Source organism: Canis lupus, chromosome 13 (genome assembly GCF_048164855.1).
Source record: "Canis lupus baileyi chromosome 13, mCanLup2.hap1, whole genome shotgun sequence".
Classification (NCBI taxonomy): Eukaryota; Metazoa; Chordata; class Mammalia; order Carnivora; family Canidae; genus Canis; species Canis lupus.
In genome coordinates this window covers 4,322,054-4,343,108 of record NC_132850.1, presented here as the reverse complement: position 1 = coordinate 4,343,108, position 21,055 = coordinate 4,322,054, and the positions used below count along the sequence as shown (strand labels likewise).

The 21,055-nt window shown below is 49.2% G+C and overlaps 1 protein-coding gene across 32 annotated transcripts in view; it reads right to left on the bottom strand.

Annotated features, from left to right (window-relative positions):
• The window catches only part of MYCL (MYCL proto-oncogene, bHLH transcription factor), a 100,728-nt gene that overhangs the window by 5,070 nt on the left and 74,603 nt on the right, over nt 1-21,055 (bottom strand). For 16 of the 32 annotated variants that reach the window (XM_072771776.1, XM_072771770.1, XM_072771771.1 and 13 more), the window contains 4 exons: nt 20,849-20,950; nt 2,737-3,174; nt 2,026-2,139; nt 501-1,005 (listed from right to left, as the gene is read on the bottom strand). In XM_072771776.1, the coding sequence (XP_072627877.1) occupies nt 501-1,005; nt 2,026-2,139; nt 2,737-2,781 (664 nt within the window). In that variant the 5' untranslated portion in view covers nt 2,782-3,174; nt 20,849-20,950. Of the gene's footprint in view, nt 1-500; nt 1,006-1,324; nt 1,421-1,478; nt 1,565-1,832; nt 1,980-2,025; nt 2,140-2,736; nt 3,175-12,631; nt 12,971-20,848; nt 20,951-21,055 lie in introns of those variants that run through there. The other 16 variants (XM_072771775.1, XM_072771780.1, XM_072771781.1 and 13 more) reach the window with 10 other exon arrangements.

Sequence of the window (21,055 nt, the reverse complement as noted above, 5' to 3'; positions counted from 1 at the left end):
TATTGTAATTTTAAAGCAAAGCAGACAGGAAACTAGATTTTTCAGAGGGCGAAGGCTCTGGTTTTGCACAAAAGGCTCCTCAGCTTCCTCTCTCCCTGGGGGAGTGTGAGCTTCCCCCCGGAAAGTGGCAGCAACAAAAAACTTCAAGCTTGGAATGACCCTTAAGGGACCCCTTCCAGCCTCCGAAGGCCAGAAATCCCCTACAGTCCAATCCTAGGATCGTCCTCTCTAAGCGCTAAGCCTCACCCCGTCTCCCTTGTCCCCTGGGGCTCCGATCATCATCCAAAGGACGCTGGCTCCCACGCCACTTCTTCAAACTGTTTACTAACACACCCACGTGCCAGACAGACACCGCTGGGGGCTACACCGGCAGCTTCAGCCAGAGAAAAGGGGAGGTGGCCGAAGGGCTTGCGAAGACCCAATGCCAGACCTCAGACAGCGGCAGAGTTTTGGCCACCCTTGGGGTGCCCCCCTCTTGGATGGCCCGGGGCGGTCCTTACCCGAGTCGCTTGGGCTCTCGGACCCCGAGCAGGCCTGGGTCTTGGGCTCGCCCAGCGGGCAGGGGGCAGCGGGAGCCGGGTTGCCGGCTTCGAGGCTGGGAGCGCAGTCCGGGGCGGCGGGCGCCTTGGGCGGGTTCCCCCGGGGGGCGCCGGCGGCGAGCCGGTCGCTCACCGCTCTCTCCAGCCGCTCCCGGGCGGAGAAGCCGCTCCACATGCAGTCACGACGGATGATGGAGGCGTAGTTCCTGCCCCAAGCTTTCGAATGGCCCCGGGACTCCGCCTCTTCCCCGGCGCCCCCTCCGGGCCACGGCTCCGGGGGACCAACGCCAGGGGCTGCGTCCCCGGCGCCTGGACCCGAGCCCCAGGGCGGCGACGTGGGGGGCGACGGCACCAGCTCGAATTTCTTCCAGATGTCCTCACTGGGCGCCGTGGAGCGGTAGAAATCCTCCCCGCAGTCATAGTCGTAGAAATAGTGCTGGTACGAGTCGAAGTCCATGTCCGCTCCCTGCGGGAGGGAAGGGGGACCGGCTGACGGGGGTGCGGGCCGGCCCGGGAGGCGCCCCCGGGTCCCCCGGCACGGCCGGCCGCGCTCTCGTCCCTCCCCGACCTCCCGGCGGGCAGCCCGCGCCCTTCCCTCGCGTCCGGGGCGGCGTGCCCGGGGCAGCGGCTCGCGGCGCGCGGACGGGGCTGCGGGGAGCGAGTTCAAAGCAAACTTTGCCAGCGCCGCCCGGAGCGCAGCTCCCAGGGCCCGGCCGGGCCGGGCGGGGGCGCTCGGAGCCCGGGACGCAGCCCGCAGCCCGCCCCGGGGCCGCCCGTCGCCTCACCTCGCTCCCGCCGCCCGCCACCTGGAGCGGACCGGCTCCCCGCCGGCTCGGGGCAGCCCGGCAGCCCGCACACAGGCACATGCGCGCCCCCGAGCGCGCGGCCCGCACCCTAGAGCGCGCCCCCCCGCGCGCGCCCCCGCCCTCGCCCGCGCACCGCGGCCCGGACGCTCCCGGGATCGGCGCGGGAGCGCGAGATGCAGGCGCATTGTTTCCGGCCGCCTTATATCTGGTCGTGCGCCGCGGGCTCGGGAGCGGGGGCGGGGCCTACAGGACAGGCCACGCCCCCGACCCGCCCCCGCCACGCCCCCCGCCAGACCCGCGCCCGACAGGTGGGGGCGGTCGAGGGTCGGTCCCGCCGGCTGCTCGGTTCCCTGGACCCCCAGCCCGGAGGGGGTGCACGCTGGGTGGCGCGGGGCAGGCCGCGAGCTGACACAGTTCAGGGTCGTCTAGCGAAGGCGTGACTCTTAGCTGGGCCGGGACGGTCCCAGCACGCAACCTAAAACCTCACCCTTTGCCCACCCCGGGCTGGGGAATGGGGCTACTCCCTGCCCCGCCCCTCGAGCCCGTGGGCGGGCTTATTTCAGGTGCTCCTGCAGGGCGGTCGGCGTGAAGGTGGGGGGCCCGGTGCACCTTCACCGCGCCACCTGGCGGCCCGCCGCCCTGAACTGGCGCTGGTCCCGGGTATCCATCCTCTTTATCACCTGTTGGCCCGTTAATTCACTGCGGTTGGTGCAAACCCGGACCTCGGAGAAGCGAGGTAGGAAGATGCTGGACTTCGGAGCGTCAGATTTAACCTTCCTGAACTTCAGTTTCATCTATAAAATAAAGGGATGGTAATACTTACCTTATAGGGTTGCTGCGAGCGTTTCTTTAACAAGATAGCGAAGGTACTAGGCCAAGAAGAGAGGCAAGTAAAACTAACTTAGCCCCTGGTGTGCTGGTGGTAAGGAGAATTTTTCCCCGGAATCTACGTGTGGGCTACTCTCCCCTCACACCACACACACACAAAATAGCTCTGTAGGAACTGTAGTACTAGAGGAAAGAAAATGGGGTTTGGAGTCAAGAAACTTCATTGCAGCCTTCGTTTTGCTATTTGCTAGCTATAGGGCCAAGTCGCCCGAAGCTTCTGTTTGCTTATCTGTAAAATGGGACCATTGCTTGCAGTTGCATGTGTGGCCAAGATAATAGACATAGAAGCCCTTTGCGTCATCCATCTTCTATGTCTTCAGTGGGAGAAGAAAAGCCAAACTATATGGTCATTCTGTTTAGGCCAAGTAATTTGGGATAGCAGCCAATACATATAGAATGTTCTACATGGCATTCAAAGTCTGGTCGCTGTCTACAGTCAGCAACCAGATTGCCTGCTCTCTTTTCCTCCCACTCCTGTGGTCTAAGAACACCCAAGTACTCACTGTTGGCATCCAGGCATAGGGAAATGAGAAGTGCAAGCGGTTCATTGTGGTTGGAGCATCCAAAAGTGTGAGTTGGGAGAAAAGGCAGGGAGGATGACACCATCAGTCTTGAATATATTGGGTCTAAAATGCATGTGGGACATCTTTGAAGGCAGCAAGTCGTTCTCACTAGCTTGGGAACCTCAGTGCCTAGAACAGCTTCTGGCAGATATTTGTGGACTCAGTGAGTGATTCAGCCAACCAGAGTTTACTGAGACAGGCTGTGTGCTCTGCTTTGTGCTGAATGAAGGTGCAGGTCAGAAAGGTTCTAGGTTTGGTTGCAGTCCTAAAGCAGAAGGCTTGGAACTGCCTTTTGGTAACTTCCTCTCTGGTCCACAGATGTCTGAGATGGTTGCAGTACCAGTCAGGATGCTTGGTTATACATGACAGAAACCAAACCTAGATAAATTTAAGCATGAAATAACATTATTGGAAGGATTTGGGATATAGAAACCACAAGGGGCTGGGATTCTATGCTTGGAAAATGGATCTTTTTTCTCTTTTTAGATGAAAGTTCTTACTCAACAGCCCTTCCCCATGATTCATTTTTTTTTTAACTTTAAGACTTTTATTTTTTTCTAAGATGTTATCTATTTATTCATGAGAGACACAAAAGAGAGAGAGAGAGAGAGAGAGAGAGAGAAGCAGACACAGGCAGAGGGAGAAGCAGGCTCCATGCAAGGAGCCTGATATGGGACTCGATCCTGGATCCCGGGATCATGCCCTGAGCCAAAGGCAGATGCTCACCCACTGAGCGTCCCTCCATGATTCACTGTAGTTGGTGATATCTAGGGGCACCCATGAGGTGACCCCACCTCAAGAACTAAGATAAAGGAAATTGTCTCTGAGAGTTGGGTTGCTCCTTCACTTTGCACACTTCTTTTGTGGGGGGAGGAATCAAACCATTTTATTGAGGGGCTTTGGGGAAAGGTCAAAGGGAAGGAGGGCAAGGAGATCCGATGTCCCCAGCCCAGCTGAGATCTTACCTTTCCAGCTTCATGGTGGCTGAAAGATGTACACTTTGGTTAATGTCTGTCTTCCTTACTAGACTTTAAGCTTAATGAGGGCAGGGACAAATGTCAGTCTTATTGGCCACTGTAACTCCAGGGCTTAGAGCCTAGCACATCATGGGTGCTTTATAAAGGTGTTGCCTGTTTGACTGGATATAAGCTTCTAATGCTGTGAGGTAGAGATGTGCCAACCTACCTGATGGAGAGAGAGTAACTGTCAGGCCCAGTCTAGACTGTAACCTGAATAAAAGGTACTGTTTTTTAAAGATTTTATTTATTTATTTGACAGGGAGAGGGAGAGCAAGCACAAGCAGATGGAGTGGCAGATGGAGAGGGAGAAGCAGACTCCCCGCTGAGCAGGGAGCCCGACATGGGGCTTGATCCCAGGACCCTGGGATCATTGACCTGAGCCAAAGGCAGACACTTAACCGACTGAGCCACCCAGGCACCTCAAAGGTGTTTTTAAAAATATTTTATTTATTTGAAAGAGAGAGAGAGCGAGCAAGCCGGAGTGGGGGCATTGACAGAGGGAGAGGGAGAAACAGACTCTCCGCTGAGCATAGAGCCCAATATGGGGCTTGATACGGGGGGTTTCCATCCAGAACCCCAAGATCATGACGTGGGCTGAAGGCAGACTCTTAATCGATTGAGCCACCCAGGCACCTCCTGAGTAAAGGTATTAAAGCAGCTGAAGAAAGAAGGTGCCAGTGAGGAGCAGTGTGGATAGCCAATGAAGCAGAGAGCAATGAGTTGTCAAGGCAAGCACCAGAGTGTCTATCTGGGGACAAAGATGCTGGTCCAGGAACAAGGGAGATGGAGGCCTCATTCTTTGAAATCTTACCCAGTTCACCCCCCCCCCCCCGCCCCGCCCCACCTCACTTGTGCTTTGGATCACCAAGCAACCTGCTAAAAATCACTCTATTCCCTATGTAGATCCGCCCACTGGGAGAGAATGCACTCACCAGTGAACAAGAAGATCTATCTAGTTGGCTTCGAAGCCCTGCTTCCCCTTATAAATTAATGAATTGGCATCTGATTTGAAATATTGGTCTCATGAGCCTGGTTAATGTGTGTCTGTTCCATAGAGATGCTCCTGCTTTTAGGGCTAACAGCTTTGTTTTCTGAGGTGATATCCGGACCCAGGCTGGTGATATGAATTCTCCAAGATAACAAATGCTACCCTAGGGACATTCAATTTTTTACTTTATTTTTCTTAAAACATTTTAAATCAAACTAGTACGTGTACACGGTCTTAAAAAAATCAAATAGGTGGGTGATAAGGTTAAAAAAAAAAAAGGCAGTCTTCTGCCCTGCCCTCACCACCCCTGATTCGCAGTCTCCAAAGGCAACTACTCTTTTAGCTGTTTTTTATTCCTAATATTTACTTCCATATTTTGACCAATATGATCTATTTTTTCCTGATTTTTAAATTCCTATTGACATTCTACAATAGAAGATGTAGCTCTTGTATTTCCCCTCCCACCTCCACATACTTGGCCTTCCCTTATTCTCCAGTTAGATTTTTAAATATTAAATATTTACAGTATTTTGACTATGTGACTATGGAGCACCTATGACTACATTTCCTTTCTTGCACATTTTTTTTCAGAGTTAAATTGTTTCATTTTTTTCTTTTGTGCAGATTTCTCTTTACATATTATGAATTCGACCCTACACATTTTTTACTTGAGCTACAAAGATCACTTCATGTGGTCAAACCCATCCAGTAATCAATCTATCAGTTCCATTTTTTTCTTGGAAACTTACCTCTTAGAACCCTTTAGCTTCCTGTTCTAATCTGAATTTACTGGTTGAGTCTAGGCCTACTTCACAATTTTTATTCAGCAACTTCCCTTCACCATTATCCTGGAAATCCCCTTTGCTTCTCTCCTGTGTTGGCTTCCCTGTTTTCTGGTACTCATTGCTTTCTCTCTCTCTTTTTTTTTTTTTTAATTTTTAATTTTTATTTATTTATGATAGTCACAGAGAGAGAGAGAGAGAGAGAGAGAGAGAGAGAGAGAGATGCAGAGACATAGGCAGAGGGAGAAGCAGGCTCCATGCACCGGGAGCCCGACGTGGGATTCGATCCCGGGTCTCCAGGATCGCGCCCTGGGCCAAAGGCAGGCGCTAAACCGCTGTGCCACCCAGGGATCCCTGCTTTTTCTTTCTTGATTTACTTCCTCACGTTGTTGGAACACACCCTACTGCAGCTGCCTGAGAAAAGGTCCTTGGGAAGTAAAATTTTTGAGACTTTGCATTTCTGAAATTGTCTTCACTATACCTTCGTCTTTGGTTTTGATAGTATGGTTGGGTATAGAATACCAAACTAGAAATAATTTTCCCTCAAAAATTTAAATGTACTGCTTTCCTGTTTCTTAGCAACCAGTGTTGCCATCGAGGTTGAGATCATTCGAAATTTATTTTTACGTAATTTCTACACGCAATGTGGGGCTTGAACTCACAAACCCAAGATCAAGAATCACATACATGCTCTTCTGACTGAGCCACTAGGCACCCAAGGTTGATATCATTTGAAATGTAAACCTTTACAGATGGCTTGTTTCTCTCTCTGGAGGCTTTTAGGGTACACTCTTCGTCTCTGACAGTCTAAATTTTTTCACTGATATGCCTTGGTGTGGGTCTGTCGTATAATAAACCGGTTGATTGGCCCTTGTCTCCAGTCCCTGGAAAGTAGCCTCTAAATCCTTGGAATTTGCCAAGCAATAGGACTTTGTTTATTATTCATAATGGGCCCTGATAGTTTTTGCTAATGGATTACTCATGGTGGGCCTCCAGATAGTTTAAGATATGTTAAATTAGATAAGTTGGATAGCCAGATAGTTAAGAGACCCAAGATAGGGATCCCTGGGTGGCGCAGCGGTTTGGCGCCTGCCTTTGGCCCAGGGCGCGATCCTGGAGACCCGGGATCGAATCCCACCTCGGGCTCCCGGTGCATGGAGCCTGCTTCTCCCTCTGCCTGTGTCTCTGCCTCTCTCTCTCTCTCTGTGACTATCATGAATAAATAAATAAGATCTTTAAAAAAAAAAAAAAAAAAAAAAAGAGACCCAAGATAGTAATTGACAAGCAAGAAAGGCCAACCATGTAATTAAAGGGTTGGGGCTTTGGGTCAAGTGATATCAGTCTGACCTCTGGGAAGGGGAAAGGGGGCTGGAGACCAAGTTCAATCACATTCAACCAGTCTTATTTACCTAATGGAAGCCCAATAAAAACTAGACACTGAAGTTCAGGTGAACTTTCCTGGTTAACAATGCTTTGTATATGTTATTACACACACATGCATTGGGAGGGTGACTCATTCTGACTCCACAGGAAGAAGACATTGGAAGTTTCACGTTTGGGACCCTCCAAGACCTTGTCTCTTCTTTTTGCTAGTCCTGATTTGTATCCTGTTGCTACAATAAATCTATAACCATTAGTATACCATTTTCCTAAGATCTATGAGTTGTTCTAGTGAGTTATCAAACCTGAAACGGTAGTGGGAACCCATAAATTTGTAGCCAGTTGCTCACGAGTGTTGGTGGCCTGGGAAACCCTGAGCTTGCAGCTGCTGTCTCAAATGAGGGCAGTCTTATGGAGAACCGTGCCTGTGAAGTTTGGCCTAACTCTGAAAGTTAGTGTCAGAATTGCATTGCAGGATCTTTTTGCATTTTTTGCCATAAGCTTTTTAATCTGAAAACCCATTTGCTCTGTAATTACATATATTTTTTCTATAATTATATATATAACATATATAATTATATATAATTTATAGTATATATTTATATATTTTATTACATATAATATATATTTAATTATATATATATTTAGATTTCATTTATTTATTTGACAGAAAGATAGAGACCACAAGCAGGGTGAGCAGCAGACAGAGGGAGAGGAAGAAGCAGGCTCCCTGAGGAGCAGGAAGCCCTATGCAGGGCTTGATCCCAGGGCGCCAGGATTAAGAACTGAGCCAAAGGCAGATGCTCAACCGACTGAGCCACCCAGGCACCTCTTTAATTATATTTTTGAAAAATTTCCCCCTTCCACTTTTTCCTTCTCTTTCTGAAACTCCTGCTACCGTTTTCTTATCTTGTCTCTCATTTCTATCTCTGTGTGTTTCATTTCACCTTTTGGGAGATTTCCTAAACTTCCAATCCTTCTATTGATTTAAAAAAAAAAAAAAAAAAAAAAACCTTGATGTCATGCCTGGGTGGCTCAGTGGTTGAGCGTCTGCTTTTAGATCAGGGTGTGATCCTAGAGTCCCAGGATCTAGTCCCACGTCGGGCTCCCTGCATGGAGCCTGCTTCTCCCTCTGCCTGTGTTTCTGCCTCTCTCTCTTTCTCTCTGCCTCTCATGAATAAATAAATAAAAACTTAAATAAATAAATAAAATCTTTTTAAAAATCTAAAAAATTTGACTATTACATATTTTTAAATTTTTTTGTTAAAGATTTATTTATTTATTTATTTATTTATTTATTTATTTAGAGGGGCAGAGGGTGAGAATCCCAAGCAGACTCCCCTGAGCATAGAGCCCAATGCAGGGCTCCATCCCATGACCCTGAGATCATGATCTGAGCCAAAATCAAGAGTTGGACACAACCAACTGAGCCACCCAGGTGCCCCTCTTGGGCATATTCCAGTAGCAGAATTGCTGGGTCATATGGCAACTTTATGTTTAACTTTTTGAGGAACTGCCAAACTGTTTTCCACGGTGGCTGCACCATTTTACCTTCTTATCTGGTAAAGCATAAGGTGACAATTTTTCCTCATTCTTACCAACACTTGTTATTTTCAGTTATTATTATTATAGCCATCTTCATGGGTGTGAAGTAGTATTTCATTGTGGTTTTGATTTACATTCCTCTAACAACTAATAATATTGAGCATCTTTTTCATGTGTTTATTGGCCATTAGTATATCTTCTTTCCAGAATGTCTATTCAAATCCTTTACCTATTTTTTCTTTTCTTTTTTCTTTAAGATTTTATTTATTTATTCATGAGAGATACACAGAGAGAGAAAGAGAGAGAGAGAGAGAGGCAGAGACACAGGCAGAGGGAGAAGCAGGCTTCATGCAGGGAGCCCGACGTGGGACTTGACCCCAGGTGTCTAGGATCACACCCTGGGCTGAAGGCAGCACTAAACCGCTGAGCCACCCGGGCTGCCCCCATTTTTTTCTTTTAAAGAGAGAGAGAGAATGAGGGATGGGGGACAGAGAGAATTTCAAGCAGGTTCCACACCCAAGCACAGAGCCCAACAAAGGGCTTCATCTCATGACCCTGAGATCATGACCTGAACTGAAATCAAGAGCTAGATACTTAATCAATTAAGCCACCCAGGAGCCCCCCACCCTTGGCCCATTTTTAAAATCAGGTTATCTTTTTTGTCATTGAGTGTAAGAGGTCCTTAGAGTGTCTTGGATTCTAGACCATTATCAGATACATGATTTGCAAATATTTTCTCCCATTCTGTGAATTGTGTTTTCACTGTCTTCACAATGTCCTTTAAAGCACAAGTTTTTAATTTGATGAAATTAATCTATTTTCTCTTTTGCTGCTGTACTTTTTGGCATCATACCTAAGAATCCATTGCTAAATCCAAGGTTATGTAGATTTACTCCTGTTTTCTCCCAAGAGTTTTATAGTTTTAGCTCTTACATTTAGGTCTGTGATCCATTTGAGTTCATTTTGTTTATGGTGTGAGGCAGGGGTCCAGATTCTCCCATTTCTTTATTTCTTTTCTTTTATATGCAACCATCACCACTAATTGTAGAACATTTTCATCATCCCCAAAGGAAACCCTGTGATCATTAAAATACAGTCATTCCCTTCCTTGGTGAGTTTATACTTTTTCCCCCCAATCCACTTACTACTATTTTAATGAAGTTTCAGGACTGAGTCAAGATAAACACGTGTGATCAATCCTCATGTTTAGCCAGAAATCTCCTCTTCCTTACAAGCTGCAACAACTCTCACTTTCATTAGGCAGATTCCTGAGCCAGATGCTCTGAGAGAGTTTTCTGGAGAAAGGAAATTGGATCTGAACCTTAGAGATGTCTAGAATTCCAGGTGAAGTTAAGGAGATAAAGGTGAGAGAGGTTGAGAAGGGAGAGTTGGGGAGAAGGTAGGGGAAGGAAGGAGAGGAAAGACCTTGGCACCAGCACCAGAAGAATTTAATCAGATAAAAATCTGGTTTCTTATCCCTTGTCTGTGGCTCTATTACCTCTGCTTGAGTTTCAATGAAAAGCAGTCCTTTTCTTAGAACCCTAAGGAATGTGGCCTTATTTTGAGTGTGGTGAGAAAATGGTTCTGGAGATTTGGGACCTCACTCTGCAAGCCATCCTGGGGAGCGGGCCAGGCCTAAAATGACAAGAGCAGCTTTCAAGTAGAAAGAGAAGTAGGCTGAATATAAAATTTCTCTGTTTGCAAGCTGTGTCACACCAAGTCAGCTGGTACTGACACTCAGTTTTCTCATCCATAAGATGCCCTATCTAGCAGCATTACTGGAGAAATAAGATACTACAAGGTATCCCTCACTTTTTGAAAGTATATTTGTATTTGTTTTTGCTAACAGAAAGAAATCAGAAGAGGATTTAGTTTTTTTTTAAGTCTCTACTGTACTAATATAAATTTTTGATAAAAGCAAAGAGTATAATGTGAACTTTCAGAACATGGGGATTATTTTCACTTTATGCTAGTTGGGCTTATGAAGGATTTCATAGCTACCCTCAACTTTCAGATAGCAGGAGAAACCTGTATTTACAGTGTTTAGCAAAGTGCATGGCCCAGAGGAGAATTTTTAAAAGATCAGCTTTCTTCTCTTTCCTTCTTTGGCAATTTAAGGTAAACAACACAGATGAGTTCTCAACCAAGGGCTTGAGTGCCTGAGCTTGGGCTGAAGATATGAGCAATGAAAATTATAGGAGATTTGTGAGTGGAAAAGTGACAGATACAGCTATGCTTTGGAAAGATCACTTCGGGAAGAAGAGAGACCAAGCATAATGCAAGAGAGGGAGTCCTGAGCCCCAGCTCTATATCTAAGTGACTCTATTTTCTCATGTGCCCAACACATATGTTTCCCTGTCGGCTATGAGTTATGTGAAAGCTTACTTCCTCATGCAAACAGAAAAAGCAGTTCGCCTCCTTAGAGATAGACCTGATGGAGGGTGTTCTCCAAACTTGAATGAAGCGCTAGTGTACTAGCTGCCACCTGGGGGATGAGCTGGGACTTGGGAAAAACTCTAGAGACTGTGATAATGGCTGAAGCCCAAAGGGCCTCCCTGGTGCTACCTCTCAGAGAAGAGGGATGCCAAGTGTCTAGTGCTTGAGGACAATTTTGAAACCATATGGACCCCCATTAGGAAACTTTTCCCATGAGGGACGATCAGCCTCATCCACACCCTCTGGGCCATGAACTCTGGATACAGGTAGGAGAGAATCACCTAGAATGACTCTTCTGTCCACTAGAGGGAAACCCAGGCTAGAGATGGGGAATCCTGTGTGTAGGAGCCCTGAGGCTGGAGGAAGGCCTGGAGCTGCTGGCATGGGGACCTGGGTGACCTTGGCTCAATGTTGCACTGGAGTCAGCAAGTATCCGCTCTTGAGATCCAATTGTTGCACTTACGGGAATCCTGTGAGCTGGTTGTTAAACACGGTCATTAAATTAAATTCTGGGCAGCCTGGGTGGCTCAGCGGTTTGGCGCCACCTTCAGCCCAGGGCGTGACCCTGGAGTCCAGGGATCGAGTCCCATGTGGGGCTTCCTGTGTGGAGCCTGCTTCTCCCTCTCCCTGTGTCTCTGCCTCTCTGTCTCAATCTGTGTCTCTCAGGAATAAATAAAATCTTAAAAAAAAAAAAAAGAATTAAAGTCTATAAATTGACACTTATATTAAAAACAAAAGTAGTAAAGACTCCAAACTCATCATTGCTTACTGGTTTTCCTATCATCTATCAGATCTGTTATGGTGTGTTACTGTCCAGTTTCAACTGCAGTAGCTTGATATTGACCATGGTGGAATATTTGCTCCATGGAAACTCGCAAATGCTACAAATCGGGGTACCCACCCCCCATCGTGTGCCAGTTGCTAAATATTTGCCAGGACATCACTGCCCAGCCTCTCCCACATCAGGCCTTGTGGGGAGGAGATGGGCTTTTCCGGTGGGCTTGCCAACACAGATACACTCAGAGGTGTCCCCATGAATGAAACACCTGATTTCAGCAGGCAGAGAAGGGGTACAGTGGCAGAAAGTTGTGTTGTGGTGGCTGCTGGGCCCGGAGCTCCTCACCCAGTCTCAGCCCAGTCTTTGTGCAGGGTTCCCCCTCCACCTAAAACCTGTTTATGCTTTAGTGCTCAGGCTGGCCTTTCTGTCTGCAGAGAAACAAAGTGAGTTTCTTTCTTCTTTTTATTTTTTTTTAAGATTTTATTTATTTATTCATGATAGAGAGAGAGGCAGAGACACAGGTAGAGGGAGAAGCAGGCTCCATGCAGGGAGCCCGATGTCACCTCGATCCTGGGTCTCCAAGATCATGCCCTGGGCCTGAAGGCAGGGGCTCAACGGCTGAGCCACCCAGGGATCCCGACGAAGTGAGTTTCTAGATCATCCAGCACTAGAAAGCATTCCCCATCAGATGGGGAGCTGCCTGAGGGCCAGGGAAACACCCACCCTGGTTGGTGTCCCCAGGACAGGTGCAGGTCCCTGGGCCGGAACCTTGGAGCGGTTTCGCGCAGCCCCGCAGCAGCACCAAGTCTAGACCCGCTGGAGTCCAATAGATCCGGGCTCCGCTACCCCGTCGCCAGGCGGCCTGAGGACAGAGGCCTTTGACCAACCTGGTCTGCAGGCTCCTCACCTGTGAAATAGGGATGAGAGCAATCATCCCGCTGGGCTCCCGTGAAGATCGCATGAGACTATCCATGCAAAGGCCTCCGCCCCTGACTCAGTCACCTGGAAGGTGCTCCGCGGCGCAGGAGCTATTGTTCCCACCGGACTTGCAGAGGGACGGCGTGGGGGGCAGGATTTAAATTGGCTCCGAGCGTGTCAAGGAGGGAGGGCGGGCCAAGGCCGGACCAGGAGGCACCAAACCCGTGGTGGCGCGGGGGGTGGACTGGGGGCCTGCAAACCGGCCCTGCGGCCTGGACGCCAAGCCCTGGCTGCGGGGCAAGGGGGGCAAGGGCGCCTCCTCCGTGCCCCCATCCCCCCGGCTCCCGGGCTGGGACTTCGGGGGCGGGAGGGCCGGCAGCCGGACGTCGAAGGCCCGGGCTGTGCGCAGGAAGCGGCGGCCCGGCTGTCCCGGAGCCTCAAAGCGGCGGAAGGGAGGGGGCGGCGGCACCTGCATTGTGCGAGCCCCGCTCCCCGCTGGCCCGCCCGGCCCCCCGGCGCGCGGTCCCGGCGTGGGCGCAGGGCCAGGGGGTAACCGGGCACACACGAGAGCTGCGCCTGCCTTCATGTCTCTATGCATCCTCGGTTATTAAGCTGGGGCAGGAGCTGGGGCGCAAAAACAGGCCAGGGTCCCAAGCAGCCGGAGGACTGGGCTGGAATCCTGGCTCCTTCCCTCCCTAGCTGTGTAACTGGGGCAAATTACTCGACCCAGCACGGGCCTCAGCATGCAGACGGTGGCATTAAGTGAGTTGCATGTGATGCATTTGGTGTATTAAGTGTAGGAATTTTTTTTTTTTTTTTAAGATTTTACTTTTAAGTAATCTCTCTGCCCAGTGTGGGGTTTGAACTGAGCTCAAGAGTCGCATCATCTTCCTATGAAGCCAGCCAGGTGCCCCCAAGTGTAGGATTTTTTTTTTAAAGATAATTTTTATTATTGCAAAAGATCATTTCAAGAGCAGTGTGGAGGACACACTTGGAGGGGCCCAGAGTTGCATGCTGGAGGCTGAACGCTGGTTTCAAAATTTTTTAAAAACTGATTGCTAACATTTAAACTTGTGAGATTTTTACTGAAACTCAGATTTTTGGCTTCTTTAAAAAAGACTGAAGGTCTGGAGAGCTTGTGTGTTTCCTTCTTTCTTTTCTTTTCTTTTTTTTTTTTTTTGAAACTTGTGTTTCATAAGCTGTTATTGTATTATGCTAGAGGCAGTCTCGTTTTTTTTATAGTGTATTTTTGTATTCCTTTTGCAAAGTGGTGTTAATTATTGCACCAGAAGGGGGAAAAAAAACCTCTTGGGCAATCCCCCTGTTGCAAAGGTCTGCAAGACAAGTTTATTTTGAAAGGCAGATATTGTATTTAAGCTGTGATTATTGATTGTCAGATTTTAAAATGCTGCCTCCCGGAACATGTTCTTCTAAAAGAGTTCTCAGGGACACCTGGGTGGCTCATCGGTTGAGCGTCTGCCTTTGGCTTAGGGTGTGATCTGGGGGTCTGGGATTGAGTCCCACATCGGGCTCCTTGTGGAGAGCCTGCTTCTCCCTCTGCCTATGTCTCTGCCTCTCTCTCTCTCTCTCTCTCTCTCTCTGTGTGTGTGTGTGTGTCTCATGAGTAAATAAATAAATCAATCTTAAAAAAAAATTCTCAAACATATCGGAATGAGGCAGTTTATGCCTTTGGAGTCCCCTGAAGCAAGGAAAAGATCTGACTTTCCCCAGCTGGGCTAGAGGCCAGAAGTGATGGGGTGCAAGATGTGGAGACCTCAGCAGGAAGTAGGGTATAGATGGAGAGGAGGTGCAGAAATGATGGGATGTGGGGTGCAGAGGAGGAAAAGGAGACAAAGCCTGGGCGAATGGGTAGGAGGAAGACCCATTCATTGACCTGAGGGTCCAGAGGAGAAGAATGAGCTCCGTTTAGCCATGTGGGGTCTGAGAGTCTGGGTCAGTGATGAGAGTGGGATATAGGGGGTCTGGTGCTCAGGAGAAAGAGTTGCCTTCGGAGGCACAGTTGGTGACACAAGAGGCCTGTATGTGGAGAGAGTGAGAGGCCCAGGATGGCCCCTGAGGACCTGTTAACATAAGGGATTCAGGATGCTTAAGGGACTAGAAGGATGTTAAAGGAAAAGGAGAGGAGCCTGGAAGACTCTGCAAATGCCTCCCCAGGTGGCCTTGGCCTCTGTCCTGCAGGACTGGCCCCCTCCTCAAGACCTCCTTGCACAGGTAGACTGAGGAATAGGTGGGGAGGGGGTTTCTGACTGGAGCCTGCGATAGGCCCCCATAGTGGGCAAGGGGGGGGGGCCAGACTCCAGTCTGGTTCAGGACATCTAAGCATCCCTCATAAGTTCCCTCCTTCCCCCAGGGTCACTTGATGGGCCTCTGGGGCACTATTGGGAAGATTTGCTCAGAGGAGGAGGGCACCTGGGCCTCACTGGCCAGAGAATAAGCAAACAGGGCACCCAGAACATTCTCCTCAGCTACAGGGCCATTGGAAGACAGGAGGTACCTGGAGCTGCCTGCCACATGGTAGGATACTTGCAGGTCACGCTAGGTCACCCCTTGTGACCAGCAGGTATTATGATGGTCACTGATAGAGGCCAGCAATCTTTCTTGGAAGCCTGAGGTCTGGGCTGGGGCACATGGCTGAACTTGGAACAATGAACAGACTCTTAACATGTGCCAGATACCATCATACACGTTTTGTCTAGTCTTCATAAAAACTCCATGAAGGAAATAAACATTTCCCCATTCTGCAGAAGGAAAAAACCCGAGGCTCAGAAGGCCTCATAAATAACATGCCAGGGACACGCTGCTCGTGAGAGGCCAAGTTGGGAGGACAGGCTGGAGCACGGGCTCTGTCCCTGTAGTTTCTCCGGGGGTGACCCCACCTCTGCAATGGCCTCTCAACCTCCCTGGTGTTCGAGCTCTGCCCTGGGTGTCCTCTTAGGCTTTACCCTTGCCCTCACACTCAAACAAAAAGTGATCACCAAATCCTGTCGATCATACCCCCTCTATAGATCTGGCATCCGTCCCCTTCCCTCCGGTCCTGGGTGACTGCCCAGCATCAGCCTCACAATCTCCCACCCTATGACATCAGCCTCCTCCTAGGTCCCCCTGACTTCCAGCTCCCCTTCCCACCCTGAGCTCCTCACCCACACCAGCAGCCCAAGGGCTTTTGTCATCGTCCTTCTTAAAACTTGCCAATGATGTCCTGTTGCCCTCTAGATAAAGTCCAAATTCCCAAGCAGGACATCAAGTCCTGTGGGCTCTGGTCACCAACCTTGCCAGCCTGATGCTTACTGTTCCCTGGTCTGTTCCAGTGAAATAAGATGCTAGCTCACTTGCCTCCGGGCCTCTGTTCCCAGTGCCAACCTGGCCTACCCCAATCTCCCTCATCTATCTCTGGATCCTGGTGCTTGAAGTCCTGGCCACCCTTGAAGGCCTAGATGCATGGAGAGTCTGTTAGCAAAGTCTAGTGTGCCTTGGATTAAAGTTCTTTGTGTCCCTGTCTCTCTTTCCTGAGCGATGTGAGCTTCTGTGCATCCCATCTCAGGGCCCAGCAATTACCTGAGCCAGTGGGGGAGATTCTGTAAGCATGAGGTGGGAGCACCTTAGCCTCCATCTCCCGTCCCTCTGTTCTGGCTCAGGGCTGACCTGGATCCACTCCAGTGACAGTAGCAGCTCCAGGTCTAGCCTCCTGGCTCAGACTCATATCTGATTCTCGTTCTGACCTGCTTCAAGCTGTAGCTCCGGCTCATGTCTAACACCAGCTTTGGCTCAATATCCAGGACTAATATGGGCTTAGTCTATGGCATTGGGTCCAAACTCACAACCCATTCATCTGTTTCCTACCCCACCCCCTTTAAAATTTTTTCTTTCTTTTTTTAAAAAAAAACTATTATTTTTAAAAATTTTTTTAAGTAAACTCTATCCCCAATGTGGGGCTCAAACTCATGACCCTGAGATCAAGAGCTGCATGCTCTACCAACTGAGCCAGGCAGGTGCCCCATGTTTCCTACCTTCCCAATCCCCAGCTCCACTTTTCTGGGCTGAGGTCTCCTACCTCAGTTACAGGTTTGCCCTGCATTCCTATGAAACCTCTCATAAGCTGAAATGGCATAAAGAAGCAAGTGCCATTAATTTATATGGAAAAAAATCTTCAACATTCCCAGACCCCGAAAGTAGCCTCTGTTAGGCTTTTCTGATATGCTTTTCGATACGTTATGACACGTCTTGCTAATGGGTGTGCAAGATAAATCGAGAGAAAGCACAGATGCCTACAGACACAGTTCAGATCTCTGGTGGCTTGATGCTGGGATGCTGAGCGTGGTTCCCGGGGAAGGAGTCTGGCAATGCCACTCTCACTGTCAGGGGTGCGTACTCCTTCTATGACAGCTTGACGCAAAACAAGCACTGGGTGCTCTTTTTGCCATTCGCTATCTTTTTTAAAAAAGCGAAAATCCTCTTCAGATTTCTTCAGTTAGCAAAAAAAGGTACTAATATAGGTCTTTTGTAAAAGCAAAAATCGTGTTTAATGCAAACTTTTGAAAAGCAGGGGGTATCTGTACCTCCAGTGAGAAGGGAGAGAGATGGCAAAAAGACCAGAATAGAGCCCCACGTGGCCTATCTGCTGCTGGGATCACTCCTGCCCTGGAGCTGCCTCGCTGTGGCACCCCAACCTAAGCTGGGGGCCCTGGCGCTGTAGGGACAGAGTCCCAGGTTCAATGTAAGACCTTACCACTTACTGGCTGTGAGGCTTTGAGCACCAACGTGGGCCCCAATTCTCTTTATCTATAAACTGGGATGACAGATGATGTGCAGATGATAGGAGACAATGCTGTGGAGGTCTAGACATGGCACCTGGCACCGAGTAGATGTCAATAACCGCCAGGGCCTTTCCTCTCCACTGGTTCCCCAGGTCCACTGGATCAGCTCCCACAGGCACCCTGCACATTCCACAGTGCCCATTGCATAAGGGCTATCCTGCCACTATGACATTTGTGGGCCTGGCACAGCCTTGCTTCCAGGCTTCTGGCTAGGGCTGTTGTCCCTAGGGCATCTTGGACAGTGGGGGCAGAGCCAGGGCACCATACTGGATCCCCTGCCCAGAACTCCATGTCCCTGACGTCAGGGGCAAACATGGGTCCATAGGGTACTGGGGGAAAGGCTAGTCTTCCTTCTTTGCTGTGGACTGAATATATGTATTTGGGTTGGGGAGGTAGGGGCACTCCCTTCTCCTCTCTGATTGCCTCCTGAGCTCTGTCCATCAAAGCTCAGAAGGCAAGGGTTCCTATGGATGAAGGAACCTGGGGGGTCCTATACCTCAAACACAGGAACCAACATCAAAGGGGGTCTGGGTATGATGTGTAAATAGGTAAGTGAATGTGTAGGGATGGATGTATTTGTGGCATGCTGTATGGTAAGAATAGGTGTGTTAGCGTATCATGTGTAACATGTATATGTCTGTGTGTGATATGTGCAGGTCTGTAAGTGATGTGGGTAGTTGGAGGGCTGTATCTACACGTAGCATGTGTGTCGTGTGTACATGTGACTTTTGTGTGTGAATTCCTGTATGCGGGGCAATAGATATAGATCTGGGTACCTGGTGTGAGCAACGTGTGTTGGTGGGTCTATTTGACGTGTGTGTCAAATAGAATAGAATAGGGGGAGTGTGAACTGGAGAGCTCTGTTAGGGAGTGGGGGGGTGCTGGTGCATTTAGGATTCCCTGCTGAACTCTCTGAGGTGGCCCGGCCAAGGTCACTTGTCTACTTGCTGCAAGAGCAGAGAAGGGCAACAAGGTCAGCGTCAAGGGGGTTGGGTCTATTCTCTAGAGAGCCAGACGCTCCTCTCCCAGCTGATTATCTTGCCCTGATGTCTGAAAAAAAAAAAAAAAAAAAAAAAAAAAAGCCAGAGAAATAAACACAACCTTTGGAAGTCCTGGTGATGTGTCTGGGGAGGATGCTACAGCTGGTAGTTCATGTGGCAATATCCTGCCTTTGACCAGCAGTGGAGGCTCGTGAGGCCAATGGCCTTGTGGCCACTGCTGGCTCCTCAATGATTACTTCAGTACTGCAGCCCCACTCCAGAACTTCCAGAGTCTTCCTGCCAAATCTCTGTCCATCGAAGCTTACAAGGCACAGGTTCCTAAGGCTAAAACAACCCTGCCCTCCAAACACAGGAACCACACAACCTGGGTGTGATGTATAAGTGAGTGACCGTGAGTATCTGTGGCATGGTGTGCCACAGTTGCAAATTGGCATCTCTTGGAACTCCAGGCCTGGGAAGGAAAGTCAAAGGACTTCTAAAGCCAAGCCACACCTAGGCTGTTAATCTCTGGAGAAAACTAATTTTAACACAGGTTGGCTCCTCCCCACCACACCTCCAGGTGTGTCTCTTTCCTCAGAATGAGCCACAACTCCCCCCACCCCCCAAAAATGACTTAGATGTTGTGATCTTGTCTGTATTTTTCCATTACTCCCCAAGGTGCACTCCATGCTGGAGACACCTTGAACCGCTTGCATTTCCAAGAATACGCTCTGCAGCCTGGCTAACTGATTCATCCCCCAAAATTCAAGTGAAGTGTTGGGTCCTTTGGGTACTTTCTGAGGTTGAAACGACTAGTGGACCCCTAATATCCATTATTCTGCTTGCCCTCAGTCATACAACCCTGATTTTCAGCTGGGCCCATGGGCTGGCTCAGAGCAAAAACGGTATTTGTCAGAATTCTTTATGGCTAGGTGTGACTCTGTGACGAAGTGCTTGGTCAATAGCTTCTGGGCAGAAGTATTTTGTACAATTTCCAGGAACTATTTATAAAGGGAGAGTGTGCTCTTTTTCACATCTTCCTTCTTCCAACTGACTGGAACGCAAATGCGATGACCAGAGCTTCAGCAGCTATGCCGGCCAATGAGAAGCAAGCACCATGTTCAGGATGACAGGACAGTGGAACGGAAAGCACCGGGCTCTGCTCTGATGATCACGGAGCTACCACACCAGCTCTGGACTGAGTATTTCCAGGTGACGTGGTCGTGATTTGTGGCTTTTGTACCAACAGCCAAACCCAGACCTAACTGATCCACTTTCCTGGTATCAGCTCTCTCTGCCAACACACTCCATTCCACTCGCCTAGCTCTATCTGCTCGCCTGACTCTGAGCTCACGAGGGCAGGGTCCACATCATCTATCAAGCCCGGTGCCGAACAAACTAGAAAATATCGGTTGTGTTAAGGACGGTGTGAAATACACAGGCAGGCATTCAGACTGGGTGAAGCTGCAGACCGGGAAGTTGTTGGTACAGAGTCACTGATGGGGTGGGAGAAGATGGGGTAAGGAGAACAGAAGGTCAAGGGAAGAGGTCCTCAGAGCTCTGACATCTAAGGTCATACCAAGGAGGAGAAGCCCTGGGACGAGGCTGAGAAGAGCTGACCTGGGTCGGTACCAGATGACCTGGGTCACCTCTGCCCAAAGTTAAGGGCGCCGGTGTTGTAGGAAAAGCAGTGATCAAGGGCTCAGGGTTCCAGAGTCCAGGACAGGGTTCCGCCCTGGCTCTGCCATTCTCTCTGCCCTTGAGCAAGTCAACTAACTTTTCCTGGGCCTCAGTTTCCTTATCTGTAGACAGCAGGATAATAAAGAACTTCCCTCATGGGGCTGTTGTAAAGTTAAAATTAGAGAATTCACATAAACCACCCTGCACAGTGCTTGGCGTAGAGTGAGTAGCTAACAAATGTGGGTGATTATGATTTTTGTTATTATAGTCTTTCTTGCATTCATTAACTCACTTTAACAAACAAGCTTTAGGCATTCCTCCACATGTGCCCAGGGCTTCAGCCAAAATGTATTTCCTGCTATTTCCTAACACTTCGCATGTTCCCTCACCCCCTTTGGCTTCACACATGCTGTTTGCTCTGCCTCAAGTGCCCTTCACTCCTCATCTGCCTGGTAAACTTGCCCTTCGGGCCTCTGCTAATAGCTCATATCCTTAAGGGACTTGTTGAGACCGCCAACGCCGGGTTAGATGCCTCCTCTGGGCTTGCACATGACCAGGGCCATCTCGTTGCATTATCTCTAGCGAGCGACCAGTTATGACTGGCAGGCCCCTGGCGTTGTGCAACGTGGCAGCTGTGCCCATATCACTCCTCTGTTTACCTTTAGCATAATTTTTTTCTTTATCAGACTTCTACTGTAATGATTTATTTACCTGTTGATCTCTCCCTCTAGACTCTGAACTCCTCGAGGACTGCCCGACACCGAGTCAGGGCTCAGAGAATGGTCATCCTGTATCCTGGGGTTCCCAATCTGGCTGGGGAGACAGAATGAACAAACATGAAACGTGTCAAGAACTGAGCATGCCCCTGTGCGTTTCAGATAGGGGCTTTCCCGGGGTGGGCGAACAGAGCCCTGAGAA